Source organism: Rhinatrema bivittatum, chromosome 8 (assembly GCF_901001135.1).
Source record: "Rhinatrema bivittatum chromosome 8, aRhiBiv1.1, whole genome shotgun sequence".
NCBI classification, from domain to species: domain Eukaryota; kingdom Metazoa; phylum Chordata; class Amphibia; order Gymnophiona; family Rhinatrematidae; genus Rhinatrema; species Rhinatrema bivittatum.
In genome coordinates this window covers 120385947-120406562 of record NC_042622.1, presented here as the reverse complement: position 1 = coordinate 120406562, position 20616 = coordinate 120385947, and the positions used below count along the sequence as shown (strand labels likewise).

The 20616-nt window shown below is 41.9% G+C and overlaps 1 protein-coding gene across 1 annotated transcript in view; it reads right to left on the bottom strand.

The window, feature by feature from the left end:
* Positions 1-20616, bottom strand: part of PTGS1 (prostaglandin-endoperoxide synthase 1) — a 184789-nt gene that overhangs the window by 40306 nt on the left and 123867 nt on the right. The window contains exons 6-9 of the mRNA XM_029613756.1: positions 17151-17332; positions 8425-8508; positions 4404-4650; positions 1878-2164 (exon numbers count right to left, since the gene is read on the bottom strand). Coding sequence (XP_029469616.1) covers positions 1878-2164; positions 4404-4650; positions 8425-8508; positions 17151-17332 — 800 coding nt within the window. The remainder of the gene's footprint in view (positions 1-1877; positions 2165-4403; positions 4651-8424; positions 8509-17150; positions 17333-20616) is intronic.

The window sequence follows — 20616 nt, the reverse complement described above, 5'->3', positions numbered from 1 at the left end:
GACGGCTCCTGGACTCCCCGCTGGACCACCAGGGAGTTTTGGTAAGTCTTGGGGGGGTCAGGAGGGTGGGGGGTTGTAGTTAATTTTAATTTTAGCTGGAACACAAATAGAAATCGCCGCATTAACGCATCGGGGCGTCATACGGCCAAATGCAACATATCTGCTCCCCAAAGAATCCGAATCACGAATGCAACGTATGGCGTCCCTCTGCACATCCCTACTATTTGGAAGGTCAAGGAGCAACATTTTTTATTCCTGCAGAATTAGATATAGCTACACAGTGCTTTTTCTTTTCCCCCTTGGATTAATTTATAGAGAGAACTATTAGATTATCAAAAAGAGGTTAGACTTAATGAACCTCTGGTCTTCTTACTGGGTCAGACCAATGGTCCATCGAGTCCAGCATCCGATCTCCAAGAGTGGCTAGTCCAGGTGACTTTGGAGTACCCAGAAGATCCCTTTCCTGTTGCTCATTCCCAGGTGCAAGAGCTTGCAATCCCTGTGCCTGCCTAGCTATTAAATGTTAATAGACTTCTTCTCCAGAAACTTTTCCAAACCTTTTTTAAACCCATTCATGCTATTAACTTTGACCATATATTCTGATTACAAATTCCATAATTTCTGTGTTGACTTAAAAAAAAATCTGAATTTAGATTTAAATTTGCTATCAGTAAGTTTCATAGAGTGTCCTCTAATTCTAGTACTATGTGAGAGGGTAAATAACCATTCCCTATTAACCTGACCACACCACTCATGATTTTATAAACCTCTATCAGGAGTGTGCATTTATTTTGTAATGACATGAAAATCACAATGAAATGCTCCTTTTCATTTCACATCATTTCAAAATGAAAATGTATAGACAACCCCAATGAAATTCATTGGCTTTTTCCCTTCATTTCAGAATGCACACCTTGCTGTCATCACCCAAACTCCCTCAGCACCATCACAATACAAACATTAAGCCCCTGTCAGGACCTTTCCCTTACCCATCTTAACCCATCTGTGGGGTTAAATAAGTCGAAATGGGGCCATAAAAGAAAATGCTGATGAATTTAAGACTGGCAGAAGCCATTCTGAGAACAAGACCCAGTGGGGTAAGAGTGACTGGGAATGCTCCTGCCCCATTTTGACTTATTTGACCCCCATGGATGGGATGGGTATGGAGAGGGTGGGAGTAGAGGGGAAAGGCCATGGGAGGGGTTATCTTTTGTATTTTGGCGACACTGGGGAGGGAGTTGTGGCAGGAAGAGGGGAAACCCCACCCTTTTGTTTTTTTCTTTTTTCCCCCAACATTTTTAGTTTAGTTTGGTTTCAGTTAGACAAAAGGAAACGAAAGAAAAATCAAACCAAACATTAATTTAAAAAACAAACGATGATTCACATGCACTTCCCTAACCTCTATCACATCCCCCTTCTCCAAGTTGAAAGGCAATATGATAGGGGTTTGGTATGGCTCCCTTTTGAAGAAAGTCTAAACCTGTTTAGTTCCTTATCATTTATGCTAAGCCCTTCTCTGTACTTTTTCTAGTTCCATTATCTAGAGATGAGACAACCAGAATTGAATACAAGCTCAAGGTTCAATCTCATTATAAATCTAGACTGAAGCATTATGATATTCTCAGTTTTATTCACCATTCCCTTCCAAATAATTACTAATATGTAACATTAGGACCTAAAATGGAGCTTCTTATTTCCAAAATATATCTGTGATGCTTCAAAGACAAAAATACAATTCTGAATTCTTCTAACCCCAAAGAAGACTGTGGTGATTCCTTTTGATCATCCTTTAGCCACTGAAAATTAATTAAATTCAAATGCTCAAATCAAAATTTTAAGATATCTTTGTAAACAAAATATATATTTTTATGCATTACCTGTCCTGCATGTTGATTTGTAAAAGACTCGACCAAAGTTTCTACTCCATAATCCAATAACATAGATGAGTTATAGATAAAACTCTCATAACTGAATTTCTGGTCTTGAATGTCAAAGGTATCAGGCATTAATGCATGCCAGTGATATAGTTGGTTAAATTCCACCGCAATCCGATTACTGTACTGAAACTGAATTCCAAAGAGCATCTCTGGGTCAAACTTCAGCTTCAAAAAGTATCCACTAAGATGCTGAACATAATCTTCAATGACAATCTTTATGGTCTCTCCTGCCCAAGAAAAAAAAATCAGTTATCGTGTTAAAAGGTTCCATTTCATTTTAGCAGTCAAAAATTCCAAGTTCTATATAAATGTGGCAAGTGCCTTCATATTTTTGGAAGTCACCATAATATCATCTTAATTTTTAAAGGTAAAGAATAGGGCTCTATTAACCTAAATTCAAGACTTAGAAAAATTCCCAACAGAAAGATGTTCATTGACTTTAGTGAAAAAATATAATCAAATCCTACATATCTCAGGAAAACATTACATGGAATTTTAAATCAGACCTGCTCTGACTGACTCTTATGATGTCACCAATATCTGGAATTGTGTAGAGGAATCTTAAGCTCTGATTATAATGTCCACAAGGAGTTAAAATGCTTGGCCACACCACTTTATTATTCATAGGAATCAGTGAAGGGGAAAGGAAAAATAAAAAATAGAAATTTTTCATTTATTGGGGCAATTTTCAAAACAGCCCATCCAGGTGCAAAGTTTGTGGGTGCTTTGCACAAATTTTCAAAGGGAAAGTATATACATACTTACCCTTTGGAAATTGCCCAGGGGTACAGCATGCCTACGGATTTTGCATCTGCTTATTGTGCAGGTGAATTTGAGCTGGCAAAAGTACATGCACATTTGAAACTGTCATGTATGCCCACTATTTTCTAATCACACACAAAACACGTCCCTGGGAATGACTCCCCTTGATCCAGCTAGCAGTAAGCAAGCTATAGAAACTATAGTTTTAGGGAGGTGAAATATTCTGCCAGAAGCTGCTGAGCTGCCACTACCACCACTGTGGCAGCGGTTGTCTCTTCTGTTTTGCTGCCGATCGATGAGCAACCCGTCCATCTACACCCGACCTGACTACCGGCACGACAAGGGAGGCAGTGCGATGGGGGGGGAGGGGGGGTTCAAGGAGAAGGTTCGCCTAGGGCACCTAATATCCTTGCACCGGCCTGCAAGAAGGGGTATCCATTATTATCTACTTGCACAAAAGAAGAATACAGCATCACTCACAATACCCATGTCACACTTCTTTCACAACACTACACACAAGATTCATTTTCTTTCATATCTACTCAACTAAACTCTACCTCAAGGATCAAAATCACACATATGTAAGTAAAGTTAAATTCAGCATAGGATAAGAGTGACTGTGTTCATTCTAAATGTATTTATTTATTAAACATTTGTGGACCGCCTATCAACATTTCTAGGTGGTTTCCAGTATTAGGGTAGGCCAAAACTCAAGCCTCATGATCCCAGGTAGGAAAGGTGGCACTGGTCTTTTAAAAGCAGCTTTTGCATGGGTAATTAAAGCCAATGATTTAAAACTAAAAGAAAGAGTTTGTTGCAGTTAGCTTTGCCATTTTTTCACTATTGTCACAATTAATCCTGTAGTATGCTATGCAAGTTAAATGATAGCAGTAGCTGTACTCTGTTCCAGACTTATGCAAGTCTGGAACAAAAGCAAATATACTTGCAAAACAAATTGACAAACCTATTATATTATCTAAAGCTTGTTGAATTAATTTGATTCTTTTTGAACTTAGTGACCACAGTGGACCTGCAGGAAATCTGCCATGAAATTCCAATTTCCTTGGATCTGTGGCAGATTTCCCCAAGATGATCTGGAGAGGCAAAATTCAACAGATTTCCCAAAAGAACTCAGTGAAATCTCTATTTTACTTCTAACTCAAACCAGGTTAGAAATCCACCTGGTTTGAGTTTGACATTAACAAAAGGACACATCCCTCATTCTTAATGGAAGATGCATTCTGAGTACCAGCAAAAAAATATGTGGCTGCGCCATCAATGTTGGAAAGAAGGATAGGACTTTCGAAATCATCTTCATCTGCAATTGTCCTGAAGCGTAAATGTACAGTAACACAGCATGCCTTGTGATTGGTCTCATAAATATTGTCACTACGTAAACTGTTATTAGTTCAATTGCACTGTAAACATACCAAGAACCATGGCTGTTCAGAGTACATAGTATTTACAAAGATTTTTGGATTCAGAAAACAGTCAATAGAAGCAAAAGGTAAATAAATAAAATGACAAGAGGTAAATAAATAAAATGACAAGATACTTTTTAAATGTAGGCATCGCTGGAGCATAAACCAGTATCATATTCCAGTCAGCCAGATATTTCATCCTGATCTCCCACAGGGTTTAGTTCTTATATACTTGATCAGTGGGATTTCTGTAGCAGTTTCAAGAAAATATAACTCTCTTTACCAATAAGAATAAGTCTTGTAGTTTGAAATAGTTGTTCATCATTCCAAGTTGGATGCTCCTGCTTGAGCACATCACAGACTCGGTTGTGTTCTCGAAGCCAAAGAGTAGCATACATCATCAGTCCTGGGAGAAGACCAAAAACCTCTTGTCCAACAGCAAAGCGCTTCTCACTTGGGATGTTTTTGGGATAGTTCATATGTATCGGACTCTGAAGGACAGTTGGGGGATATACTTCTCCATTCACTACCTAGAGCAAACAGGGTAAAATAACTCCATGACTTCTAGATTCTACAAAAGGACTTCCAGCAGAGGAATAGTCATTATAACTTGAGTAAATAATACATTTGGACTTGATATTTATTAGGGGTGTGCATACATTTTTTTTTTTTGTTATGGTTTCATTTTTGGGTCTGGGGTGGGCCATTTCGGTCTACTCCCCGGATCGGAAAACTTTTTTCGTCCAATTTCAGAAAAACAAAAAACCCACCCCAATCCTTCAAATTTAATTAACTACAACCCCCCAACCCTCCCGACCCCCCCAAGACTTGCTGAAAGACCCTGGTGGTCCAGCAGGAGTCCCAGGAGCGATCTCCCACTCTCAGGCCGTCGGCTTCCAGTAATCAAAAAGGGCCCTTTGCCCTTACCATGTGACAGGGGCTACCAGTGCCTTTGGTTGGCCCCTGTCACATGGTAGGAGCAATGGATGGCCAGCGCCATCTTAATGGCGCAGGCCATCCATTGCTCCTACCATGTGACAGAGGCCGGCCAGTGGCAGCCGACGGCCCGAGAGCAGGAGATCGCTTCTGGGACCCCCGCTGGACCACTAGGGACTTTCGGCATGTCTTGGGGGGGTCAGGAGGGTTGGGGGGTTGTAGTTAATTAAAATTGAAGGGCTGGAGTGGGTTTGGGGGTTTTGGTTTTTTTTATAAATGTGCCCTTCCCCTGCCCCCCCCAAAAAAAAAAACCAATAGGAAAACCACATGAAATTTAGTGGGTTTTCCTATCGTTTTGTTCACTTCCCAAAATGCAACAAAATAGGAAATATCGTCTTTATTTCCTATTTCGTAGCAAACGAATGCACACCACTAGTTTTTATGTCCTATTCTGGGACACCCCTGTTAGAAACCAAAAGTGAAACTCTAACCTTTGCTGACTCTTTTAAAATGCATAAGTCACTATTCCCAAAATGTGCACAAGTATGAACTCTTGCTCCCTAATCTCTGTTTACCAACCCCCCTCTCTGCCCACCTCAAAACATTTCTTCCATGAAGCCTTCCATTGTGAAGCCTCAGTCCATGACTCTTTTGATGCTTCAGTAGTCACAAACTGTTGCCTGCATTCCATCAGCTCCCCTAAGAACATAAGAACATGCCTTACTGGGTCAGATGCAGGGTCCATCAAGCCCAGCATCCTGTTTCCAACAGTGGCCAATCCAGGACATAAGAACCTGGCAACTACCCAAAAACTAAGTCTGTTCCATGTTACTGTTGCTAGTAATAGCAGTGGCTATTTTCTAAGTCAACTTAATTAATAGCAGGTAATAGACTTCTCCTACAAGAACTTATCCAATCCCTTTTTTAAACACAGCTACACTAACTGCACTGGCAACAAATTCCAGAATTTAATTGTGCGTTGAGTGAAAAAGAACTTTCTCCAATTAGTTTTAAATGTGCCACTTCATGGAGTGTCCCCTAGTCTTTCTATTATCCGAAAGAGTAAATAACCGATTCACATCTACCCGTTCTAGACCTCTCATGATTTTAAACACCTCTATCATATCCCCCCTCAGCCGCCTCTTCTCCAAGCTGAAAAGTCCTAACCTCTTTTGTCTTTCCTCGTAGGGGAGCTGTTCCATTTCCTTTATCATTTTGGTCGCCCTTCTCTGTACCTTCTCTATCGCAACTATATCTTTTTTTAGATGTGGCGACCAGAATTGTACACAGTATTCAAGGTACGGTCTCACCATGGATAGGACGTGTCCCAGTTAAACAGGCTTTGGATGAGTTGCCAGGCCTCCTTATTCTGGTGCAGGCTCCTGTGCACTCCCAGGATCTGAAACAGCACCCTTTCATGTTCCACCACCAGGGACACCAGGTGGATGATGTCTCTGGTGGTGGAGTTTATCTGTCAAGCGGGCTGTGGCATCATCGAATAAGCCCGCCCTGGAAGAAATGGAAGCTGTGCATCATGGAAGCATTCACATGTATGATACATGCACAGATGTTGTGCGTGAATGGAAAACCACGCATATGTACACATGAAACCTACATGTTTGCGCTAAAGTTCCGCCTCTTTTATATCGATTGCTCTTATGTGTGCACTTGATATAAAATTTGCATGCAAGTGTGTGCAAGCCCATGACAGTAACTTTGAAACAGCCATGCGGGCACACATATGCATGTGTTTGCCGGCTAACATCCAGAGATGCGGCCATTTTATAACATACACACATATATGAACACATGCATGTTATAAAACAGACTGAAAGCGCACACATGTACGCACAATTTTAAGTGGATGCATGCATGTGCATGCAAATCCCACTTCCACTGTGTAAGTGGGGTGATTTTAAAAGCGGTACGCATCCATACCATTGCCAGTTTCACCAGTTCATTCCCAGTACGCCCAGTTGGGGGATAGGTCTTCCAAACCGCCCTGTTAATCTCAAAAGATTTCTTTTATTGTATTACTTGCATGCCATCCATATCAATAGTAAAGTTACGCGGCAGGGGCCCCTGGTGCGCACCTGCGTGTGTATTTACGCGCACATCTCTTGGTCTTTCCCCAAAAGCCCACACCTAAGCCCCACCCTTTTCTGTACTTGTACGCGTAGCGGGAGATCTGCACGCACACGGACCTCTTATCTGCTCGGCACGCACCAATTTGCACGTATCTCTTAGCTTTGCCACACACAGGGCTTTTAAAATTTGCCTTCATATGCTTACAAATATGGGCTTGCTCACATTTGTTTTAAAGTTATCCTCTTTGTATTATTTGCCTATTGGGCCCGTGAGATCTTCTGAATTAAATTTGCTTTCAGTCCCCTCAGGCCATGAATGTCATTTACAGAAATCAAGATCCATAGCTTTTTCTATTGCGGGCTGAGAGTTATGGAATGCTCTGCCCAGTGGCATACCTAAAGTATTTGGCACCCCCCCCAGATTCACTTTTCCATCCCAACTTCCCCCATTCACTTCTCCATCCCTCCTCGCCTGCCCAGTGATCTCCGGTTCCCTTCTCCCTCACACAGGCTCTCTCTCTTGCACATACTTTCACACACCCCTGCACATTTTTCTTGAGGTGACACAGGGGCTGGTGTGGCTCTACTTCCTGCATCAGCGGTGGGGAGGGTGGGGGCAGCACTGTTGCTCTTCCTCCTGCTTCAGGCCGCGACTGCATGACCTTTCCTTCTTTCCACCCGCGCGGACCCTCTACTTCCTCTTCCAGGAAGAAAAGGCTATGCAGATGCCGGCTCCAGACCTGTGGCACTCTAGGTGGCCACCCAGTGCTCCCACCACTTGTGGCCCAGAGTCCTCCCTCTTCTTCTAATGCGAATGGGATGGGCTCCGCTCGCAGCTGCCAACCTCCCAGCTGTCACCCAGGGTGGACCATACCCCCGCACCCCCCCTTAGTATGCCACTGGCTCTGCCATCTGATCTCCAAAACAGTGCAGATTACCTATGTTTTAGGGAAACCTTGAGGAACTTCTTTTATCGCCAACATTATATTAAAATCCTGTAAATGAAATAGTTTTTATGAACTGTTTTATATTTATGTATGTCATGCTTTGTGTTTAATTTTATGGTTGTTTTATTGTGGGCCACACTGATCAATCCTATTATGGGAGTATACACATTTGTAAATAAATTAATATATATAAATAAATTAATTAATTAATTAATAAATCTGAATTTCTTCTCTAGTTAATACAGAATCACAGCAATATAATGAGAAGCCTTCATTTTCAACTTCTATAAAATTCAATAATGGCCATGCACTCTATAAGGAATAAGATACCTACCTGATATTTAAGTTTGCCATCTTTAAAAAGCCTTAGTGCATGCTGGCGGTCCAGGGTGTCCCCATATACGTGACTGAGGTCTACCTGCATAAGAAAAATAGAGAATCGTATGATGGGAAATGGTTTGTTTTTAGAAATGGATGGTTCCCATAACACCTCCTTCTTGATTTTCCATCAGCAGTACTCCAGGACCACACTTTTTCTACATCATCTAGGTCCTTCATTCACTTTCAGCACAAAACTTTAGTGAATAAAAATAATCGCATCCTAAGCTGAAAAAAAGTCTCGCTTTGGTCCCCCTCACCTCTCCTAGCATAATGAATAAAATCCCCTTCATGGAAGTTTTTAGGCTGTCCTCCATTAAGATTCTCATAAAGACACTATCAAGTTCATTGCAATAAGCATGCCATATGAAATACATTAGCTTTACAGAAGACAATTTTCAAAGCCATTTATGTGGGCAAATAAGTATTTGCCTGGGGATATCGGTCTGTAAAAATTGCCCTACTCTGCCCAGCTAAAAGTACATATATACAGGCTCCCACGGTGGTTGTCGAAAGAGAACAGGTCCCTGGTGGCTGGGACTAAAACATACAGCTAAACTGCAAGCTTCATAAAATTAGGCTAAGCCAGATTGTGACCAGAAACCACCTCACAAATAGCAGACACCTGTCAGCTAAGACCAGCTTGATTGGTGAACCATAGCAACCCAAACTAAAGAATGAAAGGATAAGCCAAAACAAAAACTCAGTAGACATTTATAGTAACTGAGTCACAATATAGATGGTTATATATATAGGTTATTTAGGTATAAGTAGGCCCCTGTCCCAGAAACACTTGACTGCATAGGAACAGTGAGCTTGTTTGATCATGTCCCAGAGCACCCTCTGGAGCCCTATAACCTTTTCTGACAACTTTATTAACATAGCTTCCAGATGAACATTATGCATGCTTGGCTATTGAACATTATACTCCACGTCATATCTTCCCCCTTTTCTATTGTAAACACTATCACAAACTAAAAAACATAAACATTTCTGAACAACCCCAGAGGCAAAGAAATAGTCTGGAGATGAATTTGATTTGTAGTCTAGAGATGAACAACTGGGACAAAATGGGATTATTCTGCTCCAGTTGTTCATCTCCAGAATGCAAATCAAATGTGGTCTGGCCAACTCTTCTATATTTATTTATTTATTTATTTATTAAAGGCTTTTATATACCAACTTTCTTGATACAAATCAAATCAACTCGGTTTACATCGAACTATAATCAACTATAACCAACTATAATCAACAAGAGACAATTTGAAGGGGTATAAAGTTACATTATAACAAGGATGCCTTAACTGGGAGTAGGAAATAAGAAAGGGGGAACGAAGATAGAGTACAATATACAAGAGAGTATATGAGGGAGGCAAGAAGCCTCCCTCATATACTCTCTTTATATATATATACTTTTTCTTCTATATATACTTTTGGACAACTACAATTCATCAGTCTGTATTGCTGTGACCAAGGCTGTCATTATCAGGCTCCTTATTGGTGTTTGGACTTCTATTTCCTGCAAATAGGCTGAAACTTTCAAGTCTAGTTCTTGTGGGTCAGAGTCTCAGAGTATCATCCAAAATGCATATCTGCAGGTGACAAATCCTTCTTAGCCATGTGTTCCACCACTAGGGTGAACACCATCTCGCAAATCAGTAACCATTGACATTTTAAGAATGTGTTGTCCAGGTCTTTGCTGTTGATGAGGCTAACTAGATGCTTATGGTCAGTCACTAATAAGGATGGTCCGATATTGAAAGCGCATTTAGTGATGGATAGCCGGATAAGTAGGACTCATCTGATTATCTAGCGGTCTGCTGAAAATCAGTGGCCACTAGATAGCTGGATAAGTCACTTATCTGGATATCTTTTAGCTGGCCAATTTGTTGGTGAGCGGTGGGTGGCACTACTTAGCCAGTTCATTGGATAAGTTAGGTCAGCCATGCCCCTGAATATACTTTGTAACTTAGACGAATATATCATATCCGGCTAACTTATTTACCCAGACAGTGCTGAATATCAGGCCCAATATGTAAAGGAAAAATTGTATTTGTTTTCATTAATTTTTGTTATTTTTCTTGCATTTAATTTCATTTTGTTTTGTTACACAATTTTACATACATAAAAAATAAATGTATGCACATAAAATAACAAAATGAAACAAAGTCAATGCACATGCCTAGTCACTAATCTATAGGATTCCAAACCACAAAGATACTGATAGAATCTATTAGAAGCACGAACACTTACCAAGCATTTTTTTTAACTATTTCCGCAAAGAAATTATGTCACTATAAGAGTATAAGAACAGAATGATATGGCTTGAAAATTTTGTTCCTGCAATAGGACTCTCTTATGCCATAGTTGTTTGCATAAGTGCTCACCACTGTTGCAAGGTTAAGGTTAATGAAGGCCAAAATGGGAGATTCAGATAATATCTAGTTTAGAGGTTTGAAAGCTGCTTGCTGAGGCTGGTCCCATATCCATGCATTCTTGTGTTTCAGGAGTGCATTTAAGAGTTGAGCAGTTGAAGAAATATGTTTCACCCCAAGAAGTTCACCATCCCAAATCACCATCCCAAATCAATATTTCAGCTCTTGAGAATTTTGAGGCTTTTCCATGTTTGTAATTGCTTCCACTCTTTTTGGGTTTGGAAGTCAGTCCTTCCTTTCCAATGAGTAGTCCTAGCATACAACTCTGGGAAAACTATAGAGCGGTGAGCCTGATTTCAGTGCCGAGAAAAATCGTGGAAACTATTCTAAAGAAAAATATCACAGAAAATATAAGACATGGTTTAATGAGACACAGCCATCATGGACACCTGCCTCGGGCAGGCGTAACTTAGACAACAAAGGTGGGGGGGATTTAGGTAGGGCTGGGGGTGGGTTAGCTAGGGGAAGGTGGGGGGGAGGGAAAGGAAAGTTCCCTCCGAGGCCGATCAGATTTCAAAGCAGTCTCGGAGGGAACGGGGAAAGCCATTGGGCCTCCCCTAGGGCTCGGCACGCACAAGGTGCACAAATGTGCACCCCCTTGTGTGCGCCGACCCCAGATTTTATAACATGCATGCGGCAGCACGCGCATGTTATAAAATCGGGTGTGCATTTGTGAGCATCGGATAGCACGCACAAATGTACCCCGCATGCGCTCCTCTAAAAATCTGCCCCTAAATGAGGTGATCAAAACTACAGATGACATAAAAATATTCCGAGTTGTTAAATTATAAGTGGATTATGAGAAATTGTAGAAGGACATTGTGAGAATGGAAGACTGGGCATTCAAATGGCAGATGAAATTTAATGTGGACATATGCAAATTGATGCACATGGGGAAAAGCAACCCATACTGTAGTTACATGATGTTAGGTTCCATATTAGGAGTTACCATCCAGGAAAAGGATCTGAGTATCAAAGTGGTTAATAACTTTGAAATCCTCGGCTCAGTTTGTGGCAGCAGTCAAAAAAGCAAACCAAATGTTAGGAATTATTAGGAAAGGAATGGAAAATAAATTAGAGAATGTCATAATGCCTCTGTATTGTTCCAAGATAAGGCAGTACCTGGAATACTGTATGCAGTTCTGGTTCCCACATCTCAAAAAAAATATAGTTGCATTGGACAATGCACTGCAGGTATTTGTGTGTAACCGAACATACTCTAGAATTTTGGAGGTAGATATATGAGTATTTTATAATCTGTGCGAACCTGATATGCGCAAGGTTAGAAAATACTGTAGTAGATCTCTGCATGGCCATATATATATATATTCGGGGCCATGCTGAGTTCTTTGAAAGTTATCCTTCCTGTTTCACTGGAACCACAGGTCCACACCACTCAGTTGGTTCACTTATTATTTCAATCATATCAGTCATTTCCATATGTTTTAGCTTCACCTTGAACTCTAGAATTAGCAAAATTGGGATATGATATGTGGGGGGGGGGGGGAGGGTTGTTATGCTGTATGATTTTGTTTCTTGTTTTAAGACAATATTGACTGGATCCTCCATTAAGAGTCTCATTTCACCAAAGACACTAATTGGTTCAATTCAGTGAATAAATCCCATTGCCAAATCTATCCTCTACAAAGTAGATTTTCACCTGCAGAATCCACACACTACTAATTAAAAGGAATATCCCCAAAGACCATCACAAGAGTTGAGGTGAGTATGTGCTGTGAACCGACATCATGTAGGTACTACATCACTTGGGTATGGTATGGTATCTTTATTTATGATCCTCTTATTAATTTTCTAAGTTGCTGATATAAAGGAAATTCATAATAAAATAAAAATACAGACTAAAAAGACGTAGTCTAATAAAACATGTGGAAACAAGCAGATACAAATTTAACAGAATAAAACAGGTTAAAATGTAAAATAAGGTCGGGAAGGGCAGAGTCTGTTAGTTACAAAAATGCTTCCTGGAAAAGGAAAGTTTTCAACTGAGCTTTAAAAGTTTTTAAACATGGATAAACCTCAGTATTCTGATGTTGTTCCATACAGTGGGCGCTGCAACCAAAAAAAGCACAATACTGGGTAGGGATGTGAATCGGGTGATCGATCGTCTTAACGATCGATTTTGGCTGGGGGGGGGAGGGAAATCTGATCGTCATGGTTTTTGGTTTTTTTAAATCGTAAAAAATCGTAAATCGAGGGAGGGCGGGAAAACCGGCACCCTAAAACCCACCCCGACCCTTTAAAATAAATCCCCCACCCTCCCGAAGCCCCCCAAAATGTTTTAAATTACCTGGGGTCCAGTGGGGGGGGGGGCCCGGCTCGATCTCCCGCTCTCGGGCCACGGCTGCGTTAAAAGAAATGGCGCCGGTGGCCCTTTGCTCTTACCATATGACAGGGCAAAGGTAGCGCCGGCGCCATTTTGGTTCCTGTCACCCGACCTCACGAGTGCAGGAGATCGCTCCCGGACTCCCGCTGGACCCCCAGGGACTTTTGGCCAGCTTGGGGGGGCCTCCTGACCCCCACAAGACTTGCCAAAAGTCCAGCAAAAGTAGCGCCGGCGCCATTTTGAATATTGGCAATACGGCCCGCGTGCAGGAGGTCGCTCCCGGACCCCCGCTGGACTTTTGGCAAGTTGTGGGGGTCAGGAGGCCCCCCCAAGCTGGCCAAAAGTCCCTGGGGGTCCAGCGGGAGTCCGGGAGCGATCTCCTGCACTCATGAGGTCGGGTGACAGGAACCAAAATGGCGCCGGCGCTACCTTTGCCCTGTCATATGGTAAGGGCAAAGGGCCACCGGCACCATTTCTTTTAACGCAGCCATGGTCCGAGAGCGGGAGATCGCACCGGGACACCCCCCCCCCCCCCCCCCCCACTGGACCCCAGGTAATTTAAAACATTTGGGGGGGCTTCGGGAGGGTGGGGGATTTATTTTAAAGGGTCGGGGTGGGTTTTAGTGTGCTGGTTTTCCCACCCTCCCCCGATTTACGATTTTTTGACGATAAATCGGGGGAATTGTTATTGTATCGCGGCTCTAATGATTTTTGATCATTTAAAATATATCTGACGATTGTTTTAAATCGTCAAAAAACGATTCACATCCCTAAGGGTTATCTGTAATTGACAGATGCCAGCTACTTCTAACAGCGCCTTTTGAGTATTGTTCAGTATTGTTGACTGGCTTCAGAGGAAGTTTCTTACAAAGGTGTTCATAAGTATTTGTAATTATGAAAGGGGTGTCTGTTCCAGAATCCAATCTGAATTTCACTGGAGTACCCAAAATTTACATAGTCTTGTACCATGCTGGCTCCTGATCTGATGCTAATTTCTTCACAAAACCTCAATTGAGATCGAATGTCGGTATATAAAAATAATAAATAAATAAAATAAAATAATAAATTGTTATAGCTTTTTCACACTTTGCGATAAGTGCCAGAATTGTGGTATTTCCTACATACAACCACTGGGGGGACCATGTTTCCCCAGAGAGGAAACTCACCGAAAGATGAGATTTGTGCAATGTTCTCTGAACCTAGCATGATGCACTCTCTACCTGGGAGAGAGAACATTGAGAGAACATTGCACAAATCTCATCTTTGGGTGAGTTTCCTCACGCCGTAGGTCATCAAATCTTCACAAGAGAGCACTGTTCTGTTCGTACATCTCACTTTGAATGTCAAAGTGGCCCCTAACCCCTACACTAATACCTAAACCTCACCTCGAGTTATTAGGTGGGCCTCCCATAGAGATATAAATACCTATCTAGTGGAAGGATATTATGGCTAATGTCTCTCTCTCACTAGGCTGTCTCTCTAGGAGCTTAAAAACAGCATTTACCAAAACATCACAGCACAATAAAGCCCTATCACACATCTTTACATAAATGAAAACAGTGTAGTTAAAATCCACATTAAAGCCATGCAATACAGCTTTGAAAATTGTGAACCCAGCCCTCTCAGTCACAAAGCACACCCCAAACTCCTCCCTTTTTTCTGATTTGCATCACACCATGCAATATGGTGCTTTTGCAGGCGTTAAAGGCATTTTCACATGTGTTAAAGGGGCTTAACACATGTGAAAACGCCTTATAGCAATTTGATAAATGACCCTGTTAGCTAAATAGTGGCTGCTGAATATTCGGCTACATTCAGCTGCCTCTACTTAAGTCATATAAGTCACTTATCTGGCCTCAAGGTTGGGCAGATAGTCAGTGAGTGGGTAATGGGTGGATCGGGGGAAGCTTTTTATTCAGTTAACTGGATTGGATAAATGCCGATATTCAGAGTTATCCAGCTAAGTTAACCTGCCATATAGGAGGTCCAACTTAGCCCTTTATAACATCCAGCTAAGTAGCACTGCATTCAGGGATATTTAACAGCATAGCCATTCTGCTGAATATCCCATGTAAGTTAGCCAGATAGGTTTTATCTGGCTAACTTATGCAGACGCAGACGACTATATCTGCATATCTACTGCTCTGTATGTGCTTGGAATTCCTCTGGCTTTGATTCCTGCTGAGGCTTATTTTTGCCACATAACTTCTCCTCTATGTGCTGTATTCTTGAAGCCTGGTTTTGTGCTTTAACAAGTTCTGGATAGTAACAGGTCTTTCTTCATTTGTGGCTTCAGTGACATACCTTTGTCTTGAATTCCAGGCAGGAGCCTGGCCCATATTATGTTCTCTTTAGCAACTCAAAAGTCACAGTGCTCTGTCAGCTGCCTAATGAAAGCTTCTACTGCTCCCCCTCAAGCTAACATCACTGATAATTTATGAGAGGGAACCTTGTCTGCTGATAAATTAAATTTCACTTGGGGACAAAGTACTCTTCTAACTTTTCCAGAATCTTCTCATACCTGTTCCTGTCTCCTTCAGTCTGCAAGACAAATAACTTGAAGATATGCTAATTCAGCTTCAGGCCCCAAGGGGTATACACACTTGCACCACCTTATCTTCCATGTCTGTTTTATTGCCATCCTGTGCCTGGCAGACCTCTGGCACCAGTCAGCCCAGGTTGCCAGATCTGCAAAGTTAAGGCCTGCAGGAAAATCAAGATTCACCATCTTCATTCACTGAGGAGCTCACTGTGGGCTAAAAGCTGCCTCTGAGGCTATCAGAGTCACCTGAGGTTCAAACCTTTGATACCATGTCACATTATAGACAGTTATGTTCAGATTATCTAGATATAAATAGGCCCTATTTCAGAAGGACTTGACCACATAGCCTGAACAGGAAAAGTGAACTCTATTAATTCCCAGGGTGCCCTCCAGTGCCCTATAACCTTGGCTATTAACTTTATTAGCACAGCCTCTGGTTGAACTACTGAACATTATATTCCTTGTTACAGTGTGGCATTCCAAAAATCACATAGCAACCCTTCTCCACAGAGAGGAAGGATATATTAATATGAACACAAAATACAAAAAAGAACTATCTTCAGAAGACTGATCACAGATGGAAAGAGCAAAGAAACTCTAGAGAAAGCAGAAAGAATAGGATCTGGTTTATCTTAGATGCCTCTTTGCTCGCTAAGTATAGAAACATAGAAACATAGAAATGACGGCAGAAGAAGACCAAACGGCCCATCCAGTCTGCCCAGCAAGCTATGTACTTATTTTTTTTTCTCTCTCTCTCTCATACTTGTTACGCTTGGCTTCTAGTACTCTCTAGTTCTATTTCCCCTCCACCCCACTTTCAATGTAGAGAGCAGCGCTGGAACTGCATCCAAGTATAATTTACCTATAATTATATCCTGAAGTCAGATATTGGAATTGTATATGTGTGTTCCTAATTTGAACACTATAGTTTAGTTATGTAATAACAGAAATGTTGTTAATAATCTATTGCTAGAGTGGATCCCTTGTGTGAATAATGATGTTGCAACAGAATTTTGTGTGAAGTCTGTGCATGGACAAAAATCTATTTGAAATATTTCCATTCAAATCTATATACATTTGCAAGTATCCGCATCCAGTCTTGGCCAAAAATCCAAACTGGAAAAAGATAGAGTCAAGAGGAGCTGAAAATAAATCTGGTTTATCCAAACCACAACTGAATCAGTTCATGGTCTGCTCAATTCTGATAATCTGACCTTATCTTCTCCACCCTGAGCCAGCCCTTCCCCATAAACCATTGCAGATGGGCTTTTGGATTTCATCTGAACTGTTTAGGTCCATCCTTATCAGAAACCCTACAGAGCACCCCTAGAAACAAATAAACAGGTACCATATTGACTTACCCCGTGACCCAGCCCTTTAGTAAATCCACGGCCCATTCTTCCATATGTCTTAAAAAACTGATGGGTAAAATGTTGAGCGAAGAATGCAAACATAAGATTTGTGCCCTGAGGATCAGGAATGAATTGTTTTCTTAGCAAAAACTTTTCTGCAATGATCTGGGGATCAGGAAGTTGTTTATTTCCTGCAAAGAACAAGAAGAACAAGGAATAATATAAAAGTACTCTACAGCAATGGTTCTCAACTCAGGCCTCAGGACATACTTAGCCAGTCGGGTTTTCAGGATATCCACAATGAATATGCATGAGGTAGATTTGAATGCACTGCCTCTACTGCATACAATCCATCTCATGCATGTTCATTGTGGATATCCTGAAATTCTGACTGGCTAGGTGTGTTTGAGGACAGGCTTGAGAACCCCTTCTCTACAAGGCATCTTGTTGCTTTTCATTGGCTGAACTATTTGTGGTTTTCGTCATACCTGGGCTTTTAGCCGCATATTCCTGCCCCTCCCCCACACCCCCACCCACCCCCCTCACACACACACACACACACACATGCACACTCAGAATGCATTAATCGTCTCCTCTTTTCAGCTTCTCCTTTTCACACCCAAATAGAAATACAAATTGAAATTCTCTACGTAGAACTAAGATAAAAATATCTCACCTAGCAGCTCTTTCACTGCCTTAATTCCTGCATGCGTGAGCTAGGTATGGGGAATGAGTACTCATAAATGGTGAGTGAATGGACAGAGAGAGGAGTTGGACCTTTGGCAATGGTACTAATACTGTGCTAATTCAGCCACCTTTCTGTATGTTGCCATGTGTCCAATCAAATGTGAGGTACTTTTCAGTGAGTTCTAAGGCAATGCTTCCCAACCCAATCCTCGGAGCACACTTAACCAGTCAGGTTTTCAAGATATCCACAATGAATATGCATCAGATGCATAACTTCCATTGTCTGCAAATCTCTCTCATGCATATTCTCTATAAGGTAGATTTTAAAAGGGCCATGTGTGTGTGCACTGAAACATACATATGTTGCGGCGCGCACCAAAGGCAACATATTTTGTAATGTTCTCACATATGTGCAAAAGCAATGCAAAATATGTGCATTGCTTGTGCTCAAACTGCTCAAACTGCACGTGTCAATGCACACATCAACACGCACACTGCTCAATAGTGTGCATATGTTTGCGCGCATGCACAAAAGGGCAAAGGCGGGACTTCCTGTTCCTGCGATCACTTTGAGCAAAATGCCAGCCAGATCCAGGCAGCCCAATTTCACCACCAGAGACGTTGCCCATCTGGTGTCCATGGTGGTGGCTGATGAGCAGCACCTATTCCCTGTGGCAGGCTGGCACAGTTAATTTCCGCCAAATGAGAAGGGCACGGAGGGAGCTGCAGCTAGCGTTCAACAAGCGGGCCTCCTACCATCGCGGTGTAAGTTAACTGTGTTTACTTTTATTTTCTAAGCTACTGCATAAGGGGGCACGGGGGGCGGGGGTGTCAAGGTCAGGTTATGCCTGGAGGGTGGCTGCTAGTGGCCAGCATATAGTGTTATATTATATGTGCATGTATGGAGACTGTAATGGTTAAACCTCAGATTACTTGCATGGATGTTCATAGCTTTATTAGGTCATACTAGGTAACAAAAATAGTAGGCCAGATTTACATGCCTTACAGGCACAGGTATACTAAATGATGTAAGGAAGAGGTGATACTAACTTACCCACAAAGTATAAAATGGTTTGTTGCTGATTTGTCCGGCAATACCTTGCAAGCCAGTCCTCAGGGTACGCCTAGGTAGTCAGGTTTACAGGGTAGTCATAATTACTGTGCATGAGACTGACTTGCCCAGCTGACATTATCCCTTATTCATAAGCATGCATGTTCCTAGAGGATAACTAGAAAACCAGCCTGCCTAGGTGAGGCCCAAAGACTGACTTGAGAAGCAGTGAAGCACTGCTCTTAGCAGGGGTGGAATCGGGCATCCCCCAGTGGGCCGGTCGCTCTAGTCACGTGGTCTGCAGAGCGCGGCTGAGACAGAGCCGCGCTCGGCAGACCACGTGGTATCTCCTGGGCCGGTCGTCATTGGGAATCCGCCCCTGGCTCTAGGGGATTAATTTGTAACTCACATCATATTACATTTAGGTACAATAGGCATTTCCCTGTTCCCTGAGGGTTTATAATCTAAGGACATGATTTACTACGGCTATTTCCCATTCTGTTTATGGAAAAAAACGCTTAGTAAATCAGGCCCTAAGTTTATACCTAAGGCAACAGAGGGTAAAATGACTTGCCTAAGGTCACAAAGAGCATCCGCAAGATTTGAATGCTGGTTTTCCTAGTTTGCAGCCAGCTGCACTAACCACTGGGCTACTCCTGCACTCTGTTTTTGTGTTTGTGGAAAGGAAGGTACTGCTCCCCAGTTCGTATAGCAAGAAGGATATTTGGGGAAGTCCAGCCCATTCCTCATTTAATTTCAAACAAGTTATAAATGACCTTGAGAACAAGTCATGTTGCTGTTTAAAAAATGGATTGAAACTGGTTTCCAAATTTCTTGAGAGTGGAGTTTATAAATGAGAACCCTACTGTAGTCATCTTCCATGAAATGCACTGGTGTTAGCAAGAAGACAGCATCATAGAGCTGCAAGCAATACTGTAGATAAGCTATGCCATAGACACTTTCATACAATTTTCCCAATGCATCTTATTTTCAGTTTTGCTCCATCCCTTCAATCAAAATCTCGCAACTGCTGCTAAACTAACTTGTACCCTGGTATCATGAGAAGCTAATAAATGTTCAACCTGACTAATATCCCAAAAGGACATCTCCCAGGAAAACTGGATGCTGCAAATTGTACATTTGCTGGCCTTTTCTTCCTGATCCAGTACTATTCCAACACAGCCAGTGCTAGCTTTTTTGCTGCCCTTTACAAACAATTTCTGTGCCGCCCCCCCCCCCCCACCGCAGTTCATTCATTCTCTGTCCTAGGCCCACCAAAAAAATGCCCAGCTCCCTTCAGTGATACAAACTATTAAAACTGACATCATTTCCCCACCCTGAACCCATGGCTGGTGCAAGGCTATTAGGTGCCCTAGATGAATTTTATAGCCTTGCACAATGCCCTCTCGCCCCATTCTACACACACAATTAAGAGTTATGCATTTATATTTTACATGAAAAATATAAAAGTACAGTATTTTGAGATAAAAATATTACTTGCATTATATTTACATGCACTGCTGTGATGCTAACCAGAAATCCCTGCAAAAAAGACACTTGGAACCCCTATGGTATTAGGCCTATTGTGATGTGGGTTGCATGTGGGCTTGACCTTCCGAAAGCCCTAAACACTAATACACTTCTTATTAGGAGAAAGCCTCACCTCAGTCACACATAAAGAACATATACAGACCCTCACCGACCCTCACCAAATACAGAATAGAGCAACTATAAAGT